Source organism: Ciconia boyciana, chromosome 4 (genome assembly GCF_034638445.1).
Source record: "Ciconia boyciana chromosome 4, ASM3463844v1, whole genome shotgun sequence".
NCBI classification, from domain to species: Eukaryota; Metazoa; Chordata; class Aves; order Ciconiiformes; family Ciconiidae; genus Ciconia; species Ciconia boyciana.
The window spans coordinates 47,634,086-47,656,004 of NC_132937.1; the positions used below are offsets into that span (position 1 = coordinate 47,634,086).

The 21,919-nt window shown below is 38.0% G+C and overlaps 1 protein-coding gene across 7 annotated transcripts in view; it reads right to left on the reverse strand.

Annotated features, from left to right (window-relative positions):
- Nucleotides 1–21,919, reverse strand: part of GLIS3 (GLIS family zinc finger 3) — a 187,896-nt gene that overhangs the window by 141,109 nt on the left and 24,868 nt on the right. For all 7 annotated transcript variants that reach the window (XM_072859330.1, XM_072859331.1, XM_072859329.1 and 4 more), the window contains one exon: nt 3,215–3,422. In XM_072859330.1, coding sequence (XP_072715431.1) covers nt 3,215–3,345 — 131 coding nt within the window. In that variant the 5' untranslated portion in view covers nt 3,346–3,422. The remainder of the gene's footprint in view (nt 1–3,214; nt 3,423–21,919) is intronic.

Here is a 21,919-nt window from a genome sequence, read left to right on the forward strand (position 1 = left end):
GCTGTGGTGACCTATGGGATAAATGGGTAAATGCTCCTTTGCTCAAGATACTTGCTTTGTAATGGATGGTTGATTTGCTGTATCAGAATAAGAAACATCCTGTTAAGACTGAATGTCAGTATAGGGTACCGTTATGGAGGTTATATTACTCCATCAGGGTTTAAATGGTACTTTCAAAGCAGAGCACTGAAGAAAAGTACAATTAACATACTGACTACGACTTGCATTGAGAGAAACAAGAAAAATGGGATTGCTATATCAGGTCAATCTTGTGTAAGATTTAGATCTAAAGGGATAATTATTTGTGAAAAAAACTGATTCAGGCTGTTGCATCTGTTATCAATGGGCTTTGTTAAAGCACAGTTCATTATAGGGCAATTAAACCATGTTAGTATGCTGTGACCCCAAATACAGACCCACAGTCTTCAACAGAGCAAGAAAAGTAAGTAAGGTTTGATTTTTCTATGCTAGGCTACATATATTTATATCTGGAAAATATAATGTGGGGGGGGTTGCCAGTTTGATTATTTAAATTTTTATTTCCTCCTTTATAAGTAGGGAAAAAAAATCATGCATCAATGTAAGAAGTCTATTTTTGTAATGTCAAGAATTTTAATCAGATGCATAGTAGGGCCAGCGTTATTCAAAAAGCTACTAATGCCTAAGACAAAGGGACATACCCATCAGTGAAGCTGAAGAATAACTGCATTTTAAAAGTCTCATAACAGGACAAAAATAAAAAGTTGCCCCAGAATTTCAATGATACAATAAGTAAGAGCCAGATAATCTGAAGAAGTCTGGTTCTCACTTAAGCCTCTAAATTCAAAAGTAACAAAGATTCCAGCTCCCAAAACAAAGAAAATGTATTTAAAACCCAGCCCACACTGTGACTAAGTAGTTTTCTGGGGGAAAATAAATATACCTAATATGAAAATGAAGGGCCAGCTATACCACTGTGCCAGATTCTCAGATGGTATTAATTGGCACGTCTGCTTATTTAATCTAAACCATCCTGAGTTTGGACCAGATCTTTTATGAACATTTACAAGAGATTTCTGCAATTACTTTCTATTCTCTCTCTGTGTACAGAGGCCACAGTGTCAAGTATAACCCAGAATGTTAAATATAAACATGGAAGAGTGAAAACTATGTTTTCTTATCTTTTTGCATGGTCTTCTGTTTTACTAGCCAAGAAGCCTTTGCTCTTTCCTAGGTCCTTTTCTGACTTGCATCAAAGTAAACGGCAGTATTATATCTGGTTTCAAGCAGCATAACTGAATACTGTGAAAAAGTTTTTGGGAAATTCTCAAAAAAGATGGGGAAGATTTTATCCCTCGTGGTCTGTATACCAAAACCTGATGTTATCTGTAGCAAAACTCCAGTTTTGGCTACTTTTTTCTTTCTTCCATCAGTAAAAATCAAGACAAGTCATTTTGGTTTGGGTCAATTCAGCAAATAATCTGGTTTGAATTGAGCTGCCAGAGCACAGTTCATGACGCCTGAGAGATACAATCCAGAGAAGGCACTTAGCCCGTGAAGGATTATGGAGTCAGCTTAGGCAACCAGTTTAGGCAAATGCAGTTTATTGCTGAGGCAATGAAAAAAAAAAAAAAAAAAGGGTGTTTCAACAATCTAGGAATTAAAATCTGACTTTAAAATTGTTTTGCACTACAAAATAGTCAATTTGAGGGCAAAATTGCTGAAATGGACATTCTTCGTGTCACAAACTGATTTTATAACATCTTCATTGATAAATCATTAAAAGAGACTCTAGGGACACTAGAGCCTCGATTCTGCCAGAGTTTCAACTTCACTTCACCCTTAGTAAATGTTTCTTTAAAATAAAAACAAAAATGTATAACTCAGTACTGACATAGTGCACCCAACCACACATTCACATAAAAATAACAGTGTTTGGAACCATACAGGCACACCTAAAACTAATTAAGTAATAATCACTTAAAGATATTTTTATATCATCAGTTTTGTTCTGTCTCAAAGGCATGTCTCTGGATTTGTCATTTGTCATCATCTTAGCACGGAATGGTTCTCCCTGACATATTTACATAGGAAGCATAATTAATTTTGTAAATTGTCCCAGTGGACTCAGTCTTCACAACTGAAGTGACAGAAATGTCACAAACTATCTTACAGTAGAATAAAGCAAAGTTTTCTTCAGTTACATAATACCAATTTTAATTATTTCAAGAATGTTCCTTGGCTTGTAATAAACTGATATAGTAAAATGTAAACTGTTTGGAGAATAAAGTCTCTTGTGGCCTTTTGTAAATAAGAACAGTTACATTTCAACTCAGTAGGCAACTGTTGCATGAGTCACGTCTACAAAAGTGGGAACATAGCTTCTGAAACACCACACCAGAATGTTTTCTCACTGTATGTTTAACTAATATCTGGGGATGTGCTTAATGGATTTGCATGGAGGTTCTCAAATAACTATTTTCCCTTCATTCCTGTTTGTCGACAATACTCAGCCATAATCTCAAAAGTTATTTAAGCACTTAAAAATTAACAAACATTTATCTGTGGTTTAGTGATATAAAAAGGCAACATTTACAGGGAGAGACCATAGTTTTTATTAAACTACCCACCAGAGCTAGGAAAATGGACAAGTTTTCAGGGATGCAAGTCTAACACAGACAAAGTTAACTGCTGGCTCAGTGCAGACTGGGAACAATTCATCTGATTAACTTAATTATGTAAACAATTAAACAATTTGAAAGCAAAGGTATTCAATGAGCAGAGAGGAACGTTAGCAGTGCATTTAAGTTTATTTTGTCTGACATTAGTGTTACTTGACAGGCACCAACATAACACTCTTAGCACTATGGTAAGCTTAAAAGAGGTCACTGCCCCTGAAGGTGTAACGTGGACTATTTCTGCTTTCATCCTCCATAATATTTCATGTCCTTAGTATAAAAATATAGTTACAAAAATATAGACTATAAAAATCTTTATTTAACAAAAAAGCCCTATCAAACACAGAAAATCTGTGGCCAAATTTAACCCATTATTTGAATGATCCAAACAGCATGATTATAGCAGATGTCAATTAAATTGCGTTGAATTAAATTTCCCGTGACATAACAGAGCATCATTTAGGCTATTTTAATAATCAGAAAGGCTGCATTTAAATTACAGGAGAATTAGAATACCCTCTTTTTAAAGTACTGAATATAAAAAAGTAACTCAGGACCTTGTATCTGATGGAGAAGCACTCAGGCTGGAAGCATCCATAGACCTCTGTAAGCTAGGGCTGATCTGGTTGCCTGCTGTTGAAACCTGATTAGCAGGAGGTGAAACAGGTCCCAGCTGTTGAACTGTCATGGGACTGCTCGTGACTATTACATTGTTGCAGCTGCCTTTTCCAATAGGCTTGCACTGGGGTCCATAACCAAGACCTCCTAAAAATAAACAAGGCAGGTTAGTATTCATCTCCCATGAACCCATGATGAGGCCACAGAACTCACATCACTTTGCAAGTAGGAAAAGTGACTGGAACCGAGTATCTTCAGATGAGGATGAAACAGGGAACCAAGACAAGGATTTTGCAAACTTCTCTAAGCACAAAAAGCAATATTCTAAAGGAGAACTGATAAATTATGCACATTTAAAACATGAGCTGAAGTACATAAACTAAAAACCAGGCATCATGGATAAACATCAGAAAAAACACCACTGGAAGAGCCCGGCTAAAAGAGCAGCCCCCAGCTGAGGGACAGCCAAGCCATTAGCACACCCTTCTCTGAAGGAGGGAAGTAAGAACCCAAGGAGGCTGCAGGAACAGCACCATGTCTTCAGTCCCACCAAACCCCTCAGCTCCAAGCCATTGCAAGCCCTTCCATCACTCCTACCACTAGCCATCCAAAAAGCAAGGGGACTGCAGGCATGCATGCAAATTGCAATCCCTGCAATAGGTCTGGTGTGGCGAGCACACAGGCTGCATAGTTTCCGCGGCAGGAGAGAGTTACAGCTGGAACCCAGCATTCCTCAGAGGTCTGGGGAAAGGAATTTGAGCTGGATCAAGCAGAGAAGCATTCTGGACTTTCTTTAAAAGGCCACAATCTGCTCTTAATCACTGCTGCCATGACTCAAACTGATGGCTATTACACAGTAGCACGAGAGGATTACAGAGGTAGCTGGCAAGTGGGACATATCTGCAACACACTCTGTACTTTGTGTTCTGAGTTAGGTCACAGATGGTGGTTTACAAGATCCCCTGCATTAAAACACATCAAGATGAAAAAGTTAAAATGTAGGTCATAATATGGAAGTTGTTGGATATCTAGCAAATTCTCATCACAGTTGGAAATTAATAATTAGATGATTCACATTTCTAGCTGCTTCCCCATGTTCAGACTACTCCCCAAAGCAGGATAGCAACATCAGGACAAATAGTGAAAAGCACTTAAATTTAAACCATTTTCTAAATTAAATCTACTTTTGACTTGGTTGTACAACTCACATACTAGTTTTTCTCAAGGATGTTCAAATGGGTTGTGAACTTCACAAACAAGTACATTAAGACATTTATGGCCCTCACAGTCGCAGTGAGAAAATCCAAATCCTTCAATCTCCTCCAGACCAAACAGGATTATCTTAAAAATTTGCAATTCACCTTAGAAACTTCAAATTATAGCTTTACTTTTTTTTCAAAAAAGGAAACAGATATGTTTGTTCCTGTTTCAGAGGTCTGTGCCTTCTTTTCCAATTCTTCTTCTTCTCTTTGACTAATTAGTAATATCTCACATATATGTGAGAAGCTCATACATAATTCTCAGTCCACTGAGATCCTAAGTGCCTTGTAAATTCATGTACAGATGTTACAAGTTGATTGCATGATCCACCACCAAATGTACTCCTTGGGATGAAATATGGCAGCCCTTTAAGAAAAACAACTTATTGCTACTACTTTGAAACATAAGTGAAGAATATAGCATCTGGCTGAAAACTCAAGGGCAAGGAAAGAAGAAAACATTTAATAAGCCATCATTAAATTTAGCTAGAAGGACTGGAAATTTCCGAGGACAAGCATGTAAGGAGAATTCCTTGTACTGCACTCGACTCCATTGTGGGTACCAGAAAAAAACTTTTAAGCTTTGTAGGATTACTGTCTACCCTCACTAAAGATGTCCAATTAAATCAAAAGAATAAGAGAGGGCATTTTATTTTCTTTCCTGTGAAGCAGTTTGTAGTTTGAACTCACTAAAGCTGAATCAGTGTGCTACTCAGCAGTCGCTTTTATAACATTACAGAGTGCTAAAATGGAATCAGCCAGCAAAAATTAGGCAAAAAGTGTCAGTTGCCCCTGGTAATAATACGAACGCTACTCCTCTTAACAAAAGGCTGCGTGGGGTGAAGTTAAAAATTTACACGACACATTCACATCATATAAAATACATAATACTACATAATATGCCTATATGTGTGTGTATATTATGTATGTTGTCAGCTATTTTTTAGAAAAGTGTCTTTAGTATGTAGAACCAAAGGCTTTCTGCACCAAAGGATATAAAAGACAGGGAAGCATGCTATAATAGCATAAGAAATCCAACTGGTTTTGACACTGAAACACAGTTGTAATGCTTGTAGAGCTTATATATATTGACTACTTAATAAGATGTAAACCTATTATTTAGCATTGAGAAAAGCAGCTCTACCACAAAAACGTACCAAACACATACTGATTTTTCCCTGGACAATACCATAATGCCCTTCACTCATAAGCCACTTTCAACAAATTTCCATGGTAACAATAACATCTACTACTTTATCATATCCCTGAAATCAAGGGCTGTGCACTTGTAAGATTTTCATTTAGGGACAGGCCATGTGTCAGTTCGAATAACAATCTGCAACCATACAGTGAAATTGCTATTTATACATCATTAAAGCTGAGCTGCTTGGAGCTTACATGTCAGAAAATAAAAATCCCAAAAGCAAAACCAGAAAAGGGAGTAGTGTCAAACCAGTACTATTAAATATGGAATGTTGCATCCTCAATACATCCTGGTTTCCCTTTCAGTTATAGGGTCTACTTTTATTATCGGTGCATAAACAGCACCTCAGTGATGCCAGGAACAGCTAAGAGAATCTGTTGTGTAAGGATAAGGATGAAGGCCAAAGATGGTCTCGTCACTGATCACTGAAAGGAAAAAATGAGAAAAGGAATACTTTGGAGAGATTATATTACTGGGATGACAGACAAAAGTAATGCAAGACTCCGGTCCTGATAAACATTTGCCTGGGCATTTCTCTGATGCAGAAGTGGAAGGAAAAGGTTTTGCTCTTTTTATCCTTGATAAACATTTGCTGTTATGGGCAAAAATGACAATTCTTCCACTTAAAAGGCGGGGCGGTGGGGGGGGAGGGGAGATTATCAAGAAAGAATCTATCATCAGCTCCCACCATTGAAAGAGACTGCAAAGTAAAAGACTACTGCTATGAGAAACAAAGTCATAACATTTTATCCACTGTTTCATACAGGTGTAAATGTGCCAAAAGACCATCATTAATACCTCGTCTGTGCCCTGCAGGTCACTGAGCAGTATTAATTTGATCCGAATCAGGCGTGAGCATACAATCACATGTCTGTTGAGCTAAGCCAGAGCACAAGATAGGAAGCTTATGCTGACTTTGAGCCAGCTGCAGGAGTACAAACCACACCTGATCTAGCATAAAGTTAAATGGGTGCAACATGGACATCTGACCTGGCATGCACCTGCTCATAAAAGGAAAGCTGTCAGAAAATGTCTTCAAAGGCGCCAAATAAATGTGAACTGGCAGAATGACTATGTCCCACATCAGCATTTGGCATCATATACCTGCAGTGCAAGAGGAGCCCTCAGTCCAGATTTGCTGTATCATTCACCCAAAGCCCGAAAATTTCGGGACAGTGAAAGGACAACCAGGAATTCCTTAATGTCTTGAATCCACATCAGCTGAGATAAATGGGAACCTCTTTGGAGGACATCAGTGGGTTCTGAATGAGGCTGTAGATTCTAAGAAAAATACATGGACCTAATATTTTAAATAAGCAAGAGAAGCAATTTCTTTTCTTATATACCAAGATATAAATCAGGAGATAGTCCAATAAAGGCAAGAATAGTTGAGGAGGTGGAATCAGTCGTGAGCTGGCTCACAGGAAGAGCTACGGTTGATTAGCATGTAATTTACTCCAAATAAACATATTACACATAAATCAAAATTGCTCTTTATCAATAACTAACAGCAATAGTTAACAAGTAAAAACAGTAAAAATATTTATGGAAATATTTTAATCCATTCACTTCCTCATTTGTTACCTTGCCTATTTTCCCTTTTTATTCTCTATAGCTGGTTAATAGCTAAGCTTCACTCATCCTTGACATGCAAAAATATTTTACTGCAATCTTCTGAAGAACATTTAAAGAATACAGAAAAATACCACTACTTTAATTTAGGTACACTGCATTTCAGATTACTTTCTCTTAATTTATATCACTCATACTTTTTGGAGACAGAGTCCAATATGAAATTAGTTTCTTATAAACACATTTTCTTTTATCAGATATTGATTGAAAACCAATCAATTTCTTTGTCTACCTCATCAAGTCAAGAGTAGTAACTTGTTAATTCTGCCAAGTAACTCAGGTTATAAAATGAAACTGCTTCACCAAACCACTGAAATTGTAAACTATGCTTCCCATGTATAAATTATAATACAACAGAAACATAACAGCAAAACCAGTTTTAATTGTTTGGTGTTCGAAATGCACAACACACCAAATACCTAACACCACATCAAATTCAATCATCCCTTAGACAAATAAATTCTGCAATAACTGAATTAATCACTATGAAAGAAAGCTACTAAAATTATCTGAAAATCTGTCCCGTTGTTACTGTTAGAATAACAGCTAGAAATAAAAGAATTGCAACAGAGGAGCAAAAGGTAATTTCCCTAGGGGATTTTCTGTCTGTTGACACACAGTAATTAAGAGCTTTGGAAACAGTCGGTTTTAATGTTACCCTTGTAATTGGCTTCCAGTCTTGTTTGTGTGGATTCTGTATTCATCAAAATGGAGAGAAAAGGGCACACCCAAAAAAGCATATTGTAAGATGATAAATACTAAAGAGGACAGAGACCAAAGCAATAAGTAAGATTGTGTCAATGTATTTTTCACGTAGATTAGACATAAGTTACCAAGGCCTTTTCAAACCAAATGTGGTCTTTTTCCACAACATGGTGAATCTTCTGGATGTTGCAGTCCCCAGCTACCACGTACATCTTTGCTGTGTGTCACCGTATCTGTGGGGTTGTTGGCACCCTAGCTGGAGAGGCTTCGCACTACCTGCTGACTGAACAAACTCAAAGGTTTGCTTGGAAGACTTGTTTCCAGATGGGAGATATCCCAATCTCTCTCGCCTTGGGGCTGCCAAACCTTTCAGGCTTCCCCTCCACCAATTTTACTCGTATTATTAATGACTACTAGACAGCAAGCACTTGTCCCTTTGTCCTTAAACACAATGGCCACTTTTCTATTGTTTCTACAGCCAGCTAAGAGGCACTATTGCATGCCAGCTATGTAGACAGAGACACCAGCCACAGGGCAGTGGATATCAGACCCCTTAAAACCCTCTTGCAGTGTGTTAAACTGGAGCTTCAAAGGGGAATAAAAAAGGCAGAATAGAGGGCAGATTGCCACTTGCCTCTATCAGCATAGGATCAGCCAAAATGTTTGTCCCTCTGGGAATCTGGGCTTCTTCACACTCATATCATCCTCTGAGCCCAAGTCTTTTCTGGGAGACCCTTGAGGCTTGTAGGTGAACTACACAAAGATTCAGTCAAAAGTACATAAGGTATGAGCAATTTTTGTATGGCATGCAATCTGGAATTTTTCAGGGTACAAGAAAATTACTAAACTATGGCTCAAAAAGTTGACAAATTATGATTTTTATTGCAAGTCTTATGAAATGTAGTAGTTTCTCAACTACACTACACCACACAGACACTACATGTAAGTGAAACAGTGATTCTTGGCATTTATTTTCTTTAAAAAATGAAATCAAAATACCCAAGGCTTTGTAGTTAGAGAGAAAATTCTGAAATTGAGATCCTAAAACCTCACTGATTTTAACCTCATGGTTATGATTTTAGCTAATTATTTTCTTAACACTTAGAATTAGCAATGCCTTGTTAGTAAGAAATTTCCTCCAAAGCCTCTGGCAGTGTCCACTCTGAACAGCAAGTTAGACCATTAATCCGACTAGTATCGGCAATTCCCATGTTCTTAACTGTTTGCAGAGACTTAATCTTTACAATCAAGAAAAAAAATCTCAAGGAAATAACACTAAACAGATTTATATGACCACATTGTATTATGAGAAAATATTATGTATGCGCTTTAAAAGCTCTCCATGCTTTAAGTCTTGGAAAGGCAGTTTCTTCACTGTCAGAGTGCACTTGGTAAATTAGCTTGCACTAATTTCCAATGCTATTTGCCATTCACTGTATGAAGTAATCAAGCACATACTTTTAGCAACTCTACTGTGAGACAAAAGAGACTGACAAAGCACAATGAAAAACAATGTCTCCCTTCAAGTGGAACCAAGGTAAAAAATTATCCAGAACTGACCCTGACCGGTGAAAACAATACCTCACAGGTGATTAACTTAGCTGGTTTAAAGCAGACAGCAATGAGATCACCTACTTCTATGGAACACTTTAACCACTAAATTTAAACAAATGAAAACAGTGGTTTTGTAATCACTAAACTAAGAATATATTATGAAACAGTCAGGTTCAGGAAATTTCCAGGAGAAAACGCACACTGTAAAACAAAGATTTTCAATTAGATCTGCAGACATTTATAATACCTCATATTAATTTTGAATCAGTTTTATTTATGTCAGGAAGGCCTCCCACTTATTAAAAAGCTATTTTGAAAACTACTTTGTTGTCTTATTTTGCATAAAAAGTAAGAAGTTATCAGTTAACTACTGCACAGACCAGTAAATGTTTAACTGAACTAAAATATAAATGTTTTAGCTGCAAAGGGTACCTCCTTATTTGTTATCAGTGACATTAGATGACTTCTGCTTTTGTCCTTGTTAGGATAATATAGAGTACGTGCTCTTCTATTGCAGAAAACATACAGCTTTACATCTTTGCTTTATGCTACCCCTTCTCTATAGTGCTAGTTACTCATACCAGCTTCTGGTAAGTTTCTGTCTACAAAACTTAGCCTGACCATTTAGTTTGTATTTCTGAAAAATTAATACATTGTGCAAGCCTCATATTCATCTCAAATAACTGGTATGAATCAAGAGAAACTCCACTAGTCATGTAATATACTACTCTACTGGTATATTAATCTAATAGTGAATAATGCCAGGTGGAAAAAACAAGTTTAATGTTTCAAATTTCAGTTTTGGCCAGCTCCTCAAAATATCATTATAATACAGACAGAGAGAAGATTATTATGATAATAAAAATAGAAATATACAGATATTTGAAAAAACAAAAGCAAATTGTATTGGAATTAGACATAATATCTTCCAGTTCCAGTGCCATTCGGAAATTACTGTTTGAATCTGACCTAACTGAACACAGAGCATATATCTGTATATGTGTGAGAGCACAGACTGTTATTTCAACTGACTTGCAAGTGGCATTACTTGAGGGGCAAACCAAAAAATAATGTTGTTTAAACTTCCTCATACATTATGAATGGTAGGACTCAAATGAAATCTATAGGGAAACGCTTTGCCCATTAAACAGCATCGTTGGAATACTTCTTTGCTGATACCACCTGATTGCAATGCAGAACAGCCAACTATGGAGGGGCAATAAGAAAATACTTTAAAGAAATAATTCTCTGGACTCTGCAACACTTCATCTCCCTCAACAACTTCTAGCACTGTTCAACCTTCACTGCACATTTGTGCTTTTCTTCACGTTAGAAATACATACTTAGCATTTTTTCCAGTAATTCCTGAAGTTTTTTTCCTCATTTTTAATTAAAAGATGTTCAGATCAGATAATTTGTTATCTCAATATCCTTAGTGTTTTATAAAATACCACGTAGGAGCTTTGCGATCTCTAACCATGGGCACATGGTTATCCATTACTTTATCTTTCCATGTACCAAAGTAATGCAGCATAGCAATGTATCCCCTGTCCACAGGGTAATTTCTGATTTCTTGCTGTGTTCATTGGACTACTATCTAACACAGAGGCAGCCTTCCTTGAGCACACCTTATACTTGCCTCTCCGATCAGCCTGGTTGTATGGGCAGTGAGAAATGTTGGGAAGAAGCAGACCCCTTCCTTCCTCCAGGCCCCAGGCAAAGGGAAGATCTTCTGTGTCCTTGACCCACTTAGACACAGGGATGCTAGCTCCATCCAGCAGAGTACCAAGAGTAAGGGGAGAGACTCTCAGTAGGTTTAGGCTGCCTTACCGCCAATGATCTACAACAACTTCCCCCTAGTAAAACCTGTCACCAGCTGTGCAGGAGTCCTGAGCGGAGGATAGAAGAGCAAGGAGGTTGCTTTCTACATCCAGCATCAGCCAGGTCTCAGACTTTGCACCGTGACACGAGTGCCAGACTGCATTGCATGTCATCATCCCGCAGGAGACATCTGTTCAGCAAAAAAGCATGCAATAAAGGCTTTGTTCAATGTTACACTGTAATCCCACGTGAGGCTCTCTTTCTAAATCTTTACAGATAACCTGAGGTATTTGACCACTGCTTCTAGGAAAAGCATCTTTCCTCCATTAAGAGACCGAAATGCACAAGAAGGAGAAAAGAATAAATGCCAACCTGTTGAACAGTGATACTAATTAAGAACAGGTGGCAAATGTTAACATGGAAAGAATTGCAGAAACTGGCTCTTGCAGTATGCAAGCAGGAATGTAAGCAGCTTACAATCACATTCAGTACGTTTTTGTTTCCCAGATAAAGTCCATTGTTCAAGGATACTAAAGGGTAATTTTTTAAACTGCATTGTCCCTGAGTTTCTGAGCCGTACAAACAAACAATTTTCTCCTTTTCCTTGCATTAAAAACAAGATACTGTTTAATGTTGTTTCTCCTAAAAGATAATATGAGAACGTTATCCTAGTTGTCAGTTTAACCAGGCAGAAATAACAAGCATACAACCCACATAACGTATGTATTCTAAGAAGCTTTATACTCAGTTAATTAGTTTAACTATTGCTTTCATGGTTCATTTAAAAGTTTCATGCTTCATTAAATACCAACATATTTTATCACCTAAAAAAACTTTTCAGTAAAAATACAATTGTCTTTTCAAGTGATAATCTCGTTAACTGATATATAGATTTCAAGCATGTCTATTAGACACTACCAAAGTCTGAATTGCTACAGTAGCAGTATCTCAAAGCATTATGCAAATCTCATTCCACACACAATGGAAAGATTTTTTTTGCCTGAAACAAAAGTACTTTGTCAAGAAAAATAAAATGTTTTTGACACATGTTATTTTCATCATTAAAAAAGTTCCTGCACTGATCTCTGGTTGTTCCACCTTCACAACCATCAGCTCAAACATACTTTGGATTCAGTAGTTGTGACTGTTTTGTCAAGTCCTTAAGTTCAGAAAGTCAGAAAGTCGTGCCCTTAAGGAAGCATAAAGATCAATGAAACTAGTAGTTGCAAAGATATAGGGGCCAAAAGCCAAGTGCAACTCATAAAAAGAAACTTCTATGGTTAAGAGAACATTTTTTCTACTATAAAGGTTTACTTACTTATGCGGAGTATGCATTTTCTCAATTCAGGATGTAAGATTACCTCTGAGCAGTTTAGAAGAACATTTTCCAGACTGAGAAATTACTCCTTAAAAGTCCATCTGCATGATTACCATAACTTCTCTGGAAATTTCTACTACTGTCTTCATATGCAATCTTGTTCTATGAAATATATGGTCAGTAAGGTGCATTGCAATAATAAAATGACAGCGGTTCTTATTATTTAGACAGACTTTTAGAGGAGGCCACTATCAGCATCCTTCATGTTATAGCCTATTTAGAGTCCTTAAAAGCTGAAATGTTATTACATCATGGTCCAAACAAAACTTTCCACTTGTGTTTCCACTCTTATCTCTTCAAGTCAATGAGAGGCAAACCCTGGGAAAATTAAACAGCCACAAGTATTTAAAATCTGTATTATCACTACATGCTTCCACTCCTCTCAAAGCTTTAGACATTTTTCTTTCAGTTTTATTCTTTCATTAGCCCAAGGCATGCTAATTAATTGGAATTTCCCAGGTCTTTTGTTGTTGTGACCAAAAAGAAAAGACCAAAAACAAGCTCATTCCATCTTGTTAAAGTGAGTCCATCTACCTTCCACAAAGCCAGGGTAATAAGAGGGAGGATTAAGGCCACTTGAATGGCTTAGGCCCCGTAAAGACAACTCCAGCTCCTGCCCTTAGCCGTCATCCTTGCCAAAATTGATTTACGGAGAATGACATCTTAACCACAGCTATTACTTTGTGAAGAGGAGGCTGCTGTGTTGGCAGGGTTTGGCATCCAAAGTTGGCTACTGAGTAAGGTCTGATGCGAAGAGACAGGAAACCACACTGGCATACCAACGCAATGGTGTGTGTGCGTGTCTGCAAGGGCCGACTGAAGGGCGGAAAGAAGTGTTCATGGACAAAGGCATAAAAAAGGCAAATGTATGCGTGTTCTGCTGAGCTGAAACACCTTTGTTAAAGGGTGGAAACCCACACAAATGTCCTGATGGAGACTGAAATCTTTTTAAGAAGCTGGTCATCCCAACTGTGTATCTCTCCTCCATCCCTCTAAAAATATACAGCAATGCCCATCTTTACATTAGTTTGACAGACAGAATGTGCTACATAGGTAAGAGTAAAATGTTCAAAATTGATTATGTGATTTTTGAGGACTTCATCCTATTGACTTTCAGCGAAGCTAAATTCCCAAGTATGTAAGTCATTTTTACAAACAGAACCTGGCCTTATAAACTGCGTAGGTAATTTTTCAAACTTCTGTCATATGCAAGTGTTCACGTATTTTTCTTCGTACACTTTATCATGTGTTTCTTTAGTATTCTGGTGTGATTTTCACTAAATTGCAGGGATTTGATTCCCTGCAATTCAGGGATTGCAATTCCCTTAAGTTAATGTGAATAGGGTATAAATCAGCACTTCTTACAGTCAGCTGTGGTTGTATTTCACTATTACTGAAATCCACACTCTACTCTACAGTTTGTAAAACTTTATGTTAAAAAAACATGTTTGCTTTTGAAGTACTTCCGATGTGCACTGCATGCTAAAGATGCAAAACAAAACCCATTCCACTTCCAAAAGACTCCAGAAGACTAAACCAGGCCAACAGAGAAGAGTTAAAGTGCTTATAATTGAAGAAAAGACAATAACCAGAATAATGGTTACAGTATTTTTCCTTTTGTATGACTAGCTCCTCTTCTTCATGCAACATTCAAGAATCAAGTCTGCACAGGCAGGCTGAATTAAGAAAGAGTGTGGATTTTCAGTCTGTGTTTGGGAGAGTTCTCAATGTCTAGATGTGGTAGGTTGACCTTGGCTGGCTGACAGATGCCCATCCAACCAGTTTCTCACTCCCCCTCCCTCAATAGCACAGGGGAAGAAAATAAGATGGAAAAGCTCCTGGGTCCAGATAAGGACAGTTTAACAAGAAAAGCAAAAGCTCCATGCAAAGGCAAAGCAAAATAAGGAGATGTATTCGCTCCTTCTCATCAGCAGGCAGGTGTCCAGCCACTTCCTGGGCAGCAGGGCCTCAGTATGTGTAGCAGTTGCTCAGAAAGACAAACGCCATCACCACAAATGTCCCTGCATCCTCCTCCTTTCCCTCAGCTTTTATTGCTGAGCACAACATCATACAGAATGGAATATCGCTTTGGTCAGTTTGGGTCAGCTGTCTGGGCTGTGTCCCCTCCCAGCCTTGTGCTCACCCCCAAACTACTGGCCTGTTTTTTGTGGGGTAGTGCGGAGGTGGAGAGAAAGCATCGACACTGTGCAAGCACTGCTCACCAAGAGCCAAAGCAGTGGTGTGTTATCATCGGTGTGTTATCATTGGTGTGTTATCAACACTGAGTAATCACAAATGCAAAGCACAGCACCATATGGGCTGATGAAGAACGTTCACTCTGTGCCAGACACCATATACTAGATATGGAAGAGACCCAAAATGTCAGGAGACTGCTCTGGGAGACGCAACTGTCTGGGGAACCAGCTCAGCAGGGTAGGGAGGGGAAGCACTTCCCAGTGAATGTCTGAACTTCAGGCATCATTCCAGACTTTGAATTTACTTCTAGAAACATTATCAGAGTCCATTTTGAAATGAGGAATGCTTTCCCATTGTGATTTTATTTTAAAATATGTGAGAAAAAGAAAATTAAACATCGGATAGGTATTAAACATTCAGTTTTCTGTTCAAATAATGTAGTTGTAGGTTTTCACAAGGTTTGCATTTTCAGGAAAGAAAGTCACTAGTTTCATAACCAGGGATGTCTTATTGGTTACAGACAACAGCAAGAACTTTGAATATACTTTCACTCTATTCACTCTGAATAATTCTTTGAAAGCCAATTTCTGCTTTTAAATCATCATTACACAAAGTTTGTTGCTTTTTTAATCAGCAGGCATTTTTTCAAAAGGACGCTTCTGTCTGAGAAACCCAAGCAAAGAAGAGTCCTGAAGGCTTAGCCAAAACTGCAAACTGAGCTAAGTGTTGCAGGCACCACAGAGGTGATCCCATTTCCTCATGCACACCCTTTCCAGAAATTATACTGACTAAACCACCACAAGTCTTTCCCCTGGTCTTCTCAGGCAGATATGACTTGGATGTATGGAGGAGTTACTTACCCAAGATGCCCTGAAACAGACAGGCAGAGGGACAGTAGCTCCTCTCTGCAGCATCAGTGGGCAGTGGGACAAATGCAGTGGTGGGATGAAAAGCTGTGATGTAAATTGCTCCTCCCCCAGGACTAAGAGGAGGACCTCAACCACAGCCTGTCCTCTCGGTTGCTCCAGGAGGACTTCAGCTCTGCACCACAAATACAGGCACAGGCTGTAAGGTCACAGCCTATCTCATACAATTTACAAAGAGGAGTAAAAGCTAAGATGTGAGGCAAGCAGCCCAGAATAATAACTGTCTCATAGGAATATGGATGTTCACAGGGAAATGTAAGCCAGCAAGTGAATTTCACAAACTTCCAACAATTGCTCAAAGATCCTCTCTTTAGGTCTGGCTTTGCTTCCATATAAATGCATGAAAGCACTAGGTGAATACACCAACTAGGTATCCTTTCTTTTGGTAGCTCTTCCTGACAGTCCTCAGGATCAGAAAAGAAACTTAACAACTGAGACTGCCCTGTTCCTTCTGCCCAACATGCAAGATAACTCCTACTTAATTTCCTAGGCGAAAAGACCAAAAGCATATATCCTGAGACAGTTTCGACTGGTCTAACAACTGGAGACACTCCAAATGTGTCAGCTAAGACAAGGCTGTAGGCCCTTTTACAATTCTTCTTGTTAGAAGTCAGGTGCTGAAATCTGGAAATCAGCAGCATTTTCTGCAATGCCAAATAAATACATCTTAAACCCTACCCACATACATTAGGCTGTGAATTTTTGCTCCTAAGCCTAATCATTTACCTACTCAATGGTCCCTTTAATTTCTGGTCCAAAATAGGTACAGCTCTAATTTTTGCCTTATGTTAATGAGAGTAAAGTTTTCATCAAATTGTTTTTGAAAACAAGTTATTGGGTCATTGTTTTAATCTCATTCCACAAGAAGAAATGCAACACAATCACACACTCATATAACAAATATCTGCTATACTAAAGATGTTTTTGTTTCTCTTTAGGTATTATACCTGGGTACTACTAAGAATGCATGTGACACTAAACCATATTGCATTTTATCACAGATAAGCATGTTTCACCACCTAATGTATACATACACAGGGGCAAAAGTACAGCTACCCACGTACCTTTAACTTTGCCAGTTCTTAAATTAACTATTCATAAACAGGTACCTATAAAGTGTGAAGTCTTCATTACTACATTTTGATCTTCCTCATGTTTTCTACTCTTCTAATCCTGCTATGGTAATCACAAAATTTTTAGGTAGATTGCCACCACGTTTTTCAGAAGGCTGCAGCTGAGGGGCAGGAAAAAAACTTAAACATTTCTTAAGTTATCAATGGGCTAAAGTAGGGTGCTTCATTGAACCCACTATGCAATCTTTGTGATATTAGTTTGAAAAGGTACAATGTGATTGGCGAAATGGATGAACAACCCAACAGCTTGACCATGTGCAGTGAAGTAAATCCTCTGCAACAGGGTATCTCACATCAGTAAAGGTGTGTAAATTCTTAAGTATTTATGGGACTGGATCATAGCTATGATTAGAGTAAACCTATACATTTTATTAACCTAAACAACTAAATCATATAAATTTCAATAGCCACACCCAAGTTTTCTATTTTAAAGAAACAATGAAAGATGCTTTACCAGGATCATGTTTGTTAGCATTGTAACTTAGCCCCTGGTTTCTTCTTTGCAACTCTTACAAAATTAAAAGAAAGACATCTTAGTCTAGCTATAACATGCTAGGTAGTCGCAAAGGAAAAAAGATTATTATCGTTATGTTCAAGTCTGGTTTTAACAAACCCCTTGCAAAAGATTATAGCATCTAATTTAAAAGACTCATTTTAGTGATCTGTGGGTAAAGAACTATTAAAATCATTCAGTTTGACCATTAATGAACTTACAGGTTAGTATATGGCGAAGGAATTCATGACAAGTGCAACCATGTGGAAAGAATCTGCTCATGACTATTTCTTCTTGTTTTGCAGATTATTTTTTTTTTAATCCAAACAACATGGATTGGTTCCTTCTGGTTTGACATACTACGAAGTTTCTTAAGTCTCCCCAGAGACTGAGGAATTCAGAATCTTTCTTGAACCAGAATCCCCAAAACTGAATATAACAAGAAATTCAGAATGAAAGATTAACAGTGATTTTTTTTTTTGTTTGCACAGAATCCATGTCCTAATGTTTGATGTATGACCGCACAAAATTAGGCTAATTGCTGTAGCACTTAAGAGAGCATTTTTATTAGTCAAGAATGGGAATATATTTTTATTGTATTCTCAAACCCTCCCAATTCTATTTATAAATCAACACCTCTCAATAAAAGTAAATTTTTATAAACTATGAACTGGGAGAAAAAAAAGTTAAAGATCACACTCAACATACTGTTCACCGCAGTAAAATATTAGGTCAGGAACGTATCTTTTTCCTAAAAATACATGCACAGTTTCACACACACCTTTTCCTTGATGATTCTGCTGAGTTACTCATTACACATAGAAGGAGTGATAGAAGGCATTGCATGCCTCAAATGGTATTAATGACTTGACATTTATCAACATTTTTCAACCACAGAGCTGTCTGTAAATGTATTCATGTACATTTTTTTTTCACACTCAAGCTCAGAGGGACTTGGCGAGGGTACTTGAGAAGACCCTGCTTGCCTTCCACCCTCAACACCAGGCACGGTGTTGAATTGCCACTTGGTATTTGCCAGCTTACTTGTGCTCTTCCCCTACCTGCCATCAGGAGGCAAAACAGAGGGGGAACCTGAGAGGGGTCTTGGCACGGTGAGCCACTTGTGTGAACAGAGGGGGTCTAGACTCACCAGGAACACGCAGCCCTGGACGCTGCACATCTGCAGGTGCGCACTGTGGACAAGCCACTGGCAGACAACATAGGCTCCTTAACTCAAGTTAAACGAAAAAGAGCTTTTTCCTTGGTTCTAGCTCTTGCAGGCAAATGTCAACACCGTTCTTCAGAATACTGTCTAGACTAAGAAACCATACATGCCAAACCATCTGCAGACACTGGAAAAACCTGAAACCTACTAAAATCTACTACAGCTGCAAACCTTGTTTTGATGAGTTTGTTCCTAATTTCTTTACCTAAAAACTCAAAAGCTGGTATTCACAAAACCTTCTTTCCACGGTAGTTCATAATCAACTGATCATTAAATATTTAACAACCAAAAAGGCTGTGCATTACCTTTACAGTTTTAAATGGTGCCAATAATAGCAAAACAGACCATTTTGTTTGTATATACAATTATACAAACTAATGCTATAATTAATGTTTGCACAGTGCTTTAACGTATACTTTTTTTTTTTTTCAAAAACTGCTCATGTTTATCAGCTGGCTATGTAAGAAAACCAAGATCAGGGTGTCTCAGCTGCACTCTGCAGTGCAAGAACCCAAATAAATGTGACCACTGGAGACACATATTGTCTACAACAGCAGGGAACTTGCTCAGTCCAGCTCCCTACCTACAGCCACTCTCAGCAGCACTTGAGTATGAACTTGTCTCACACCTGCACTGCACTCAGTCCCCACCTCTAATTCTGTAAATGTAAAATGAGATTTTCAAACAGTGCCAATAAGTGTCTTAATTCACTTCCACTACACTCAGACCTCAGGATCAGTCAAAGTAAGACCATCACCGAAAGCTTTAAAAAAGCCCATCAGTGAAATGTGCAAGCTGCTATAGAAAATTCAAGCTCATCACCACGTAGTCAGTGTTTTGAGACTTAATTTTCCTGACAGGCTTCTGTGAAAACACAAGAAACAAGAAAAAGTCAAATATTTTCTAGGTGCTTTTACACTGTAAGAGTAAAAATTGTACAAAGTGTGGTAACACTGATTTTTTTCTGCAAGGTATGTTGTGCTTTATGTTGTTTAAAGGAATAAACCAAGTATAGTTTGTTTGGGTGGTTTTTTTTCTTGTAATGCAGCAATTCTAGCCTGTTTCATTGTCTTTCCTTAACTCTTGGCTTCCATATAGAAATAGCCATCCTCTTTTTTTCTGAAGGCTACAGAAGATCAGAATGCAGTAAGCTGGATCTGGAAATTTTGTTTTCAGTGGTCTGTCTTCCCCTTTCATGTATGAGGCCATAAGACAATCACAATTTGTATTTCAGAGGAGCAAAGATAAGATGCAACAAGCGGTACCAGACTAACACAGCTATGCTTTTCTCACTGTCAAACAACAGGACAACAAGCAGTCCAACGACCCTACAGCATTTGGTCTAGACAAAGGCAGACAATAGTGAAGTAAAAGTAAAGAAATTAAAGTATAGAAAAGAAAGTAAAGCAAAACTGCATCTTCCTGGTGAAACCTGTGAACTTTGAGGCACAATGCTTCCCAGGTCTCTCCCTCAGTAAGTACAGCTTTGCAAAACTTCTCAAGTAACCTGAATGTCATTTATACAGATTTGGTCCTTGGTGTTCCCCTTGGCTTGTAGCAGGGCAATTAGCAGCGTATTCCCTTTGTCCAGCTGGCAGAATTATATTGTGGTTAAGTAAACATGGGGCACGTACACTTTGTTCTCCCTCTTCCTCCCACAGGTATCCCGTCACGCACTTTCAGCTCCGACACCCAAACGAATTTCAATCAGTATCAGTCTTACCAGAAGTAAAAGGCAAAGTAATAAAAGAAATCTGCATGAAAAAAATCCATTACCTTGTTGTGCAAGAACAAGACTTCAATTATTCACACAGCAGATGTTTCACACTGTAGCTATACCTCCTCTGTATCTATGTCTTTCTGTAGCTATATGTAAAGCATGTATTAACACTAGAGCACTGTTGCTTATCGTGAGTGCTGTCACAGCAGCTCTTCATCACTCTATAAAGAAACTTGAGACTGAGGGGGGATTTGAACAGTACTTTGAAAAGTCCAAAAATAAAAGGTAGCAATGATGGGGAAATAACTGGAGCACAACAAGGATGGGAGAATACAAACTGGAAGCAAGAACACAATCACTGAGAGTTGAAAGGCGAGAGTTACACTTATCACTGCCCTCCACCTCATTTGATTTCATCGCATCCATTCAAGCACCACGTCCCCAGAGGAGCTTCTGACATGTATTACCAGTTTGGGAAAATGACACGTACTAACCTACATCTTTACTGAGTTACCATGCCTGCCACGGGCACTAATTTAGAGGTGCTACTACTCATCCTTGCCAGGAATTCACCCTCCACATACCACTACAGGCCTAATGCAAAGAATCATGTTATGAAATTTTGAATAGGACAGCAGCATCTGGAAAATGTTTATTAATATTCATAGACCAGACACATTTCAGACAAAAAGAGACATACTGAAGGCATAAGACAGGTAACTGAGAGGTATGGCCACAGGCACTGTGCAGACATTAAGACACGTATGTAATTTTAAGTTGTATATTTTTTATACAGTAACAGCAGCAGATTTTGGCAGATACAGTATTAGCAATGACTCAGAGTACTTAGAAGAGGAATTGCTAGTGAGAAAGCAGCAAAATTGGAGATCAGGGAAAGAAATGGTAGTTTTCAGTTAACAGATGTGAATATAACATAGATATGTCATTTCATGTGGGTTGGTTTTTTTTTTTCAATATAAGGGACAAAATCTGGCATAATGTCATACTGCAATACAAAAAAGCAGCTGATGTGTTTTTTCACTTCAGTGATGAGAGTATTATCACAAACACACAGCAGTAATCTGTGACCACTATTTTCCTGGTCACAAGTTAGACAGCTACACTATTTGATTCACTTGTACATAGGAATAAAGTAGGTTTGCATCTTGTATTTTGAATTTGTGTTGCATTAGTCATGAGCATATAAATTTAGGATGTGTGCATATCTCACTATATAAATAGATAATAAGCATAAATACTGTGAACAATTAGAATATTCACCAGGAAAATGGATTAAACAGCAGTTCACTTATTTTAATGAAGTCATCTGAACTTCGGATTGCATCCTTTGCAACCAAGTATTAGGTGTGAATGACTAAAAATACTGATGCTCAGGGT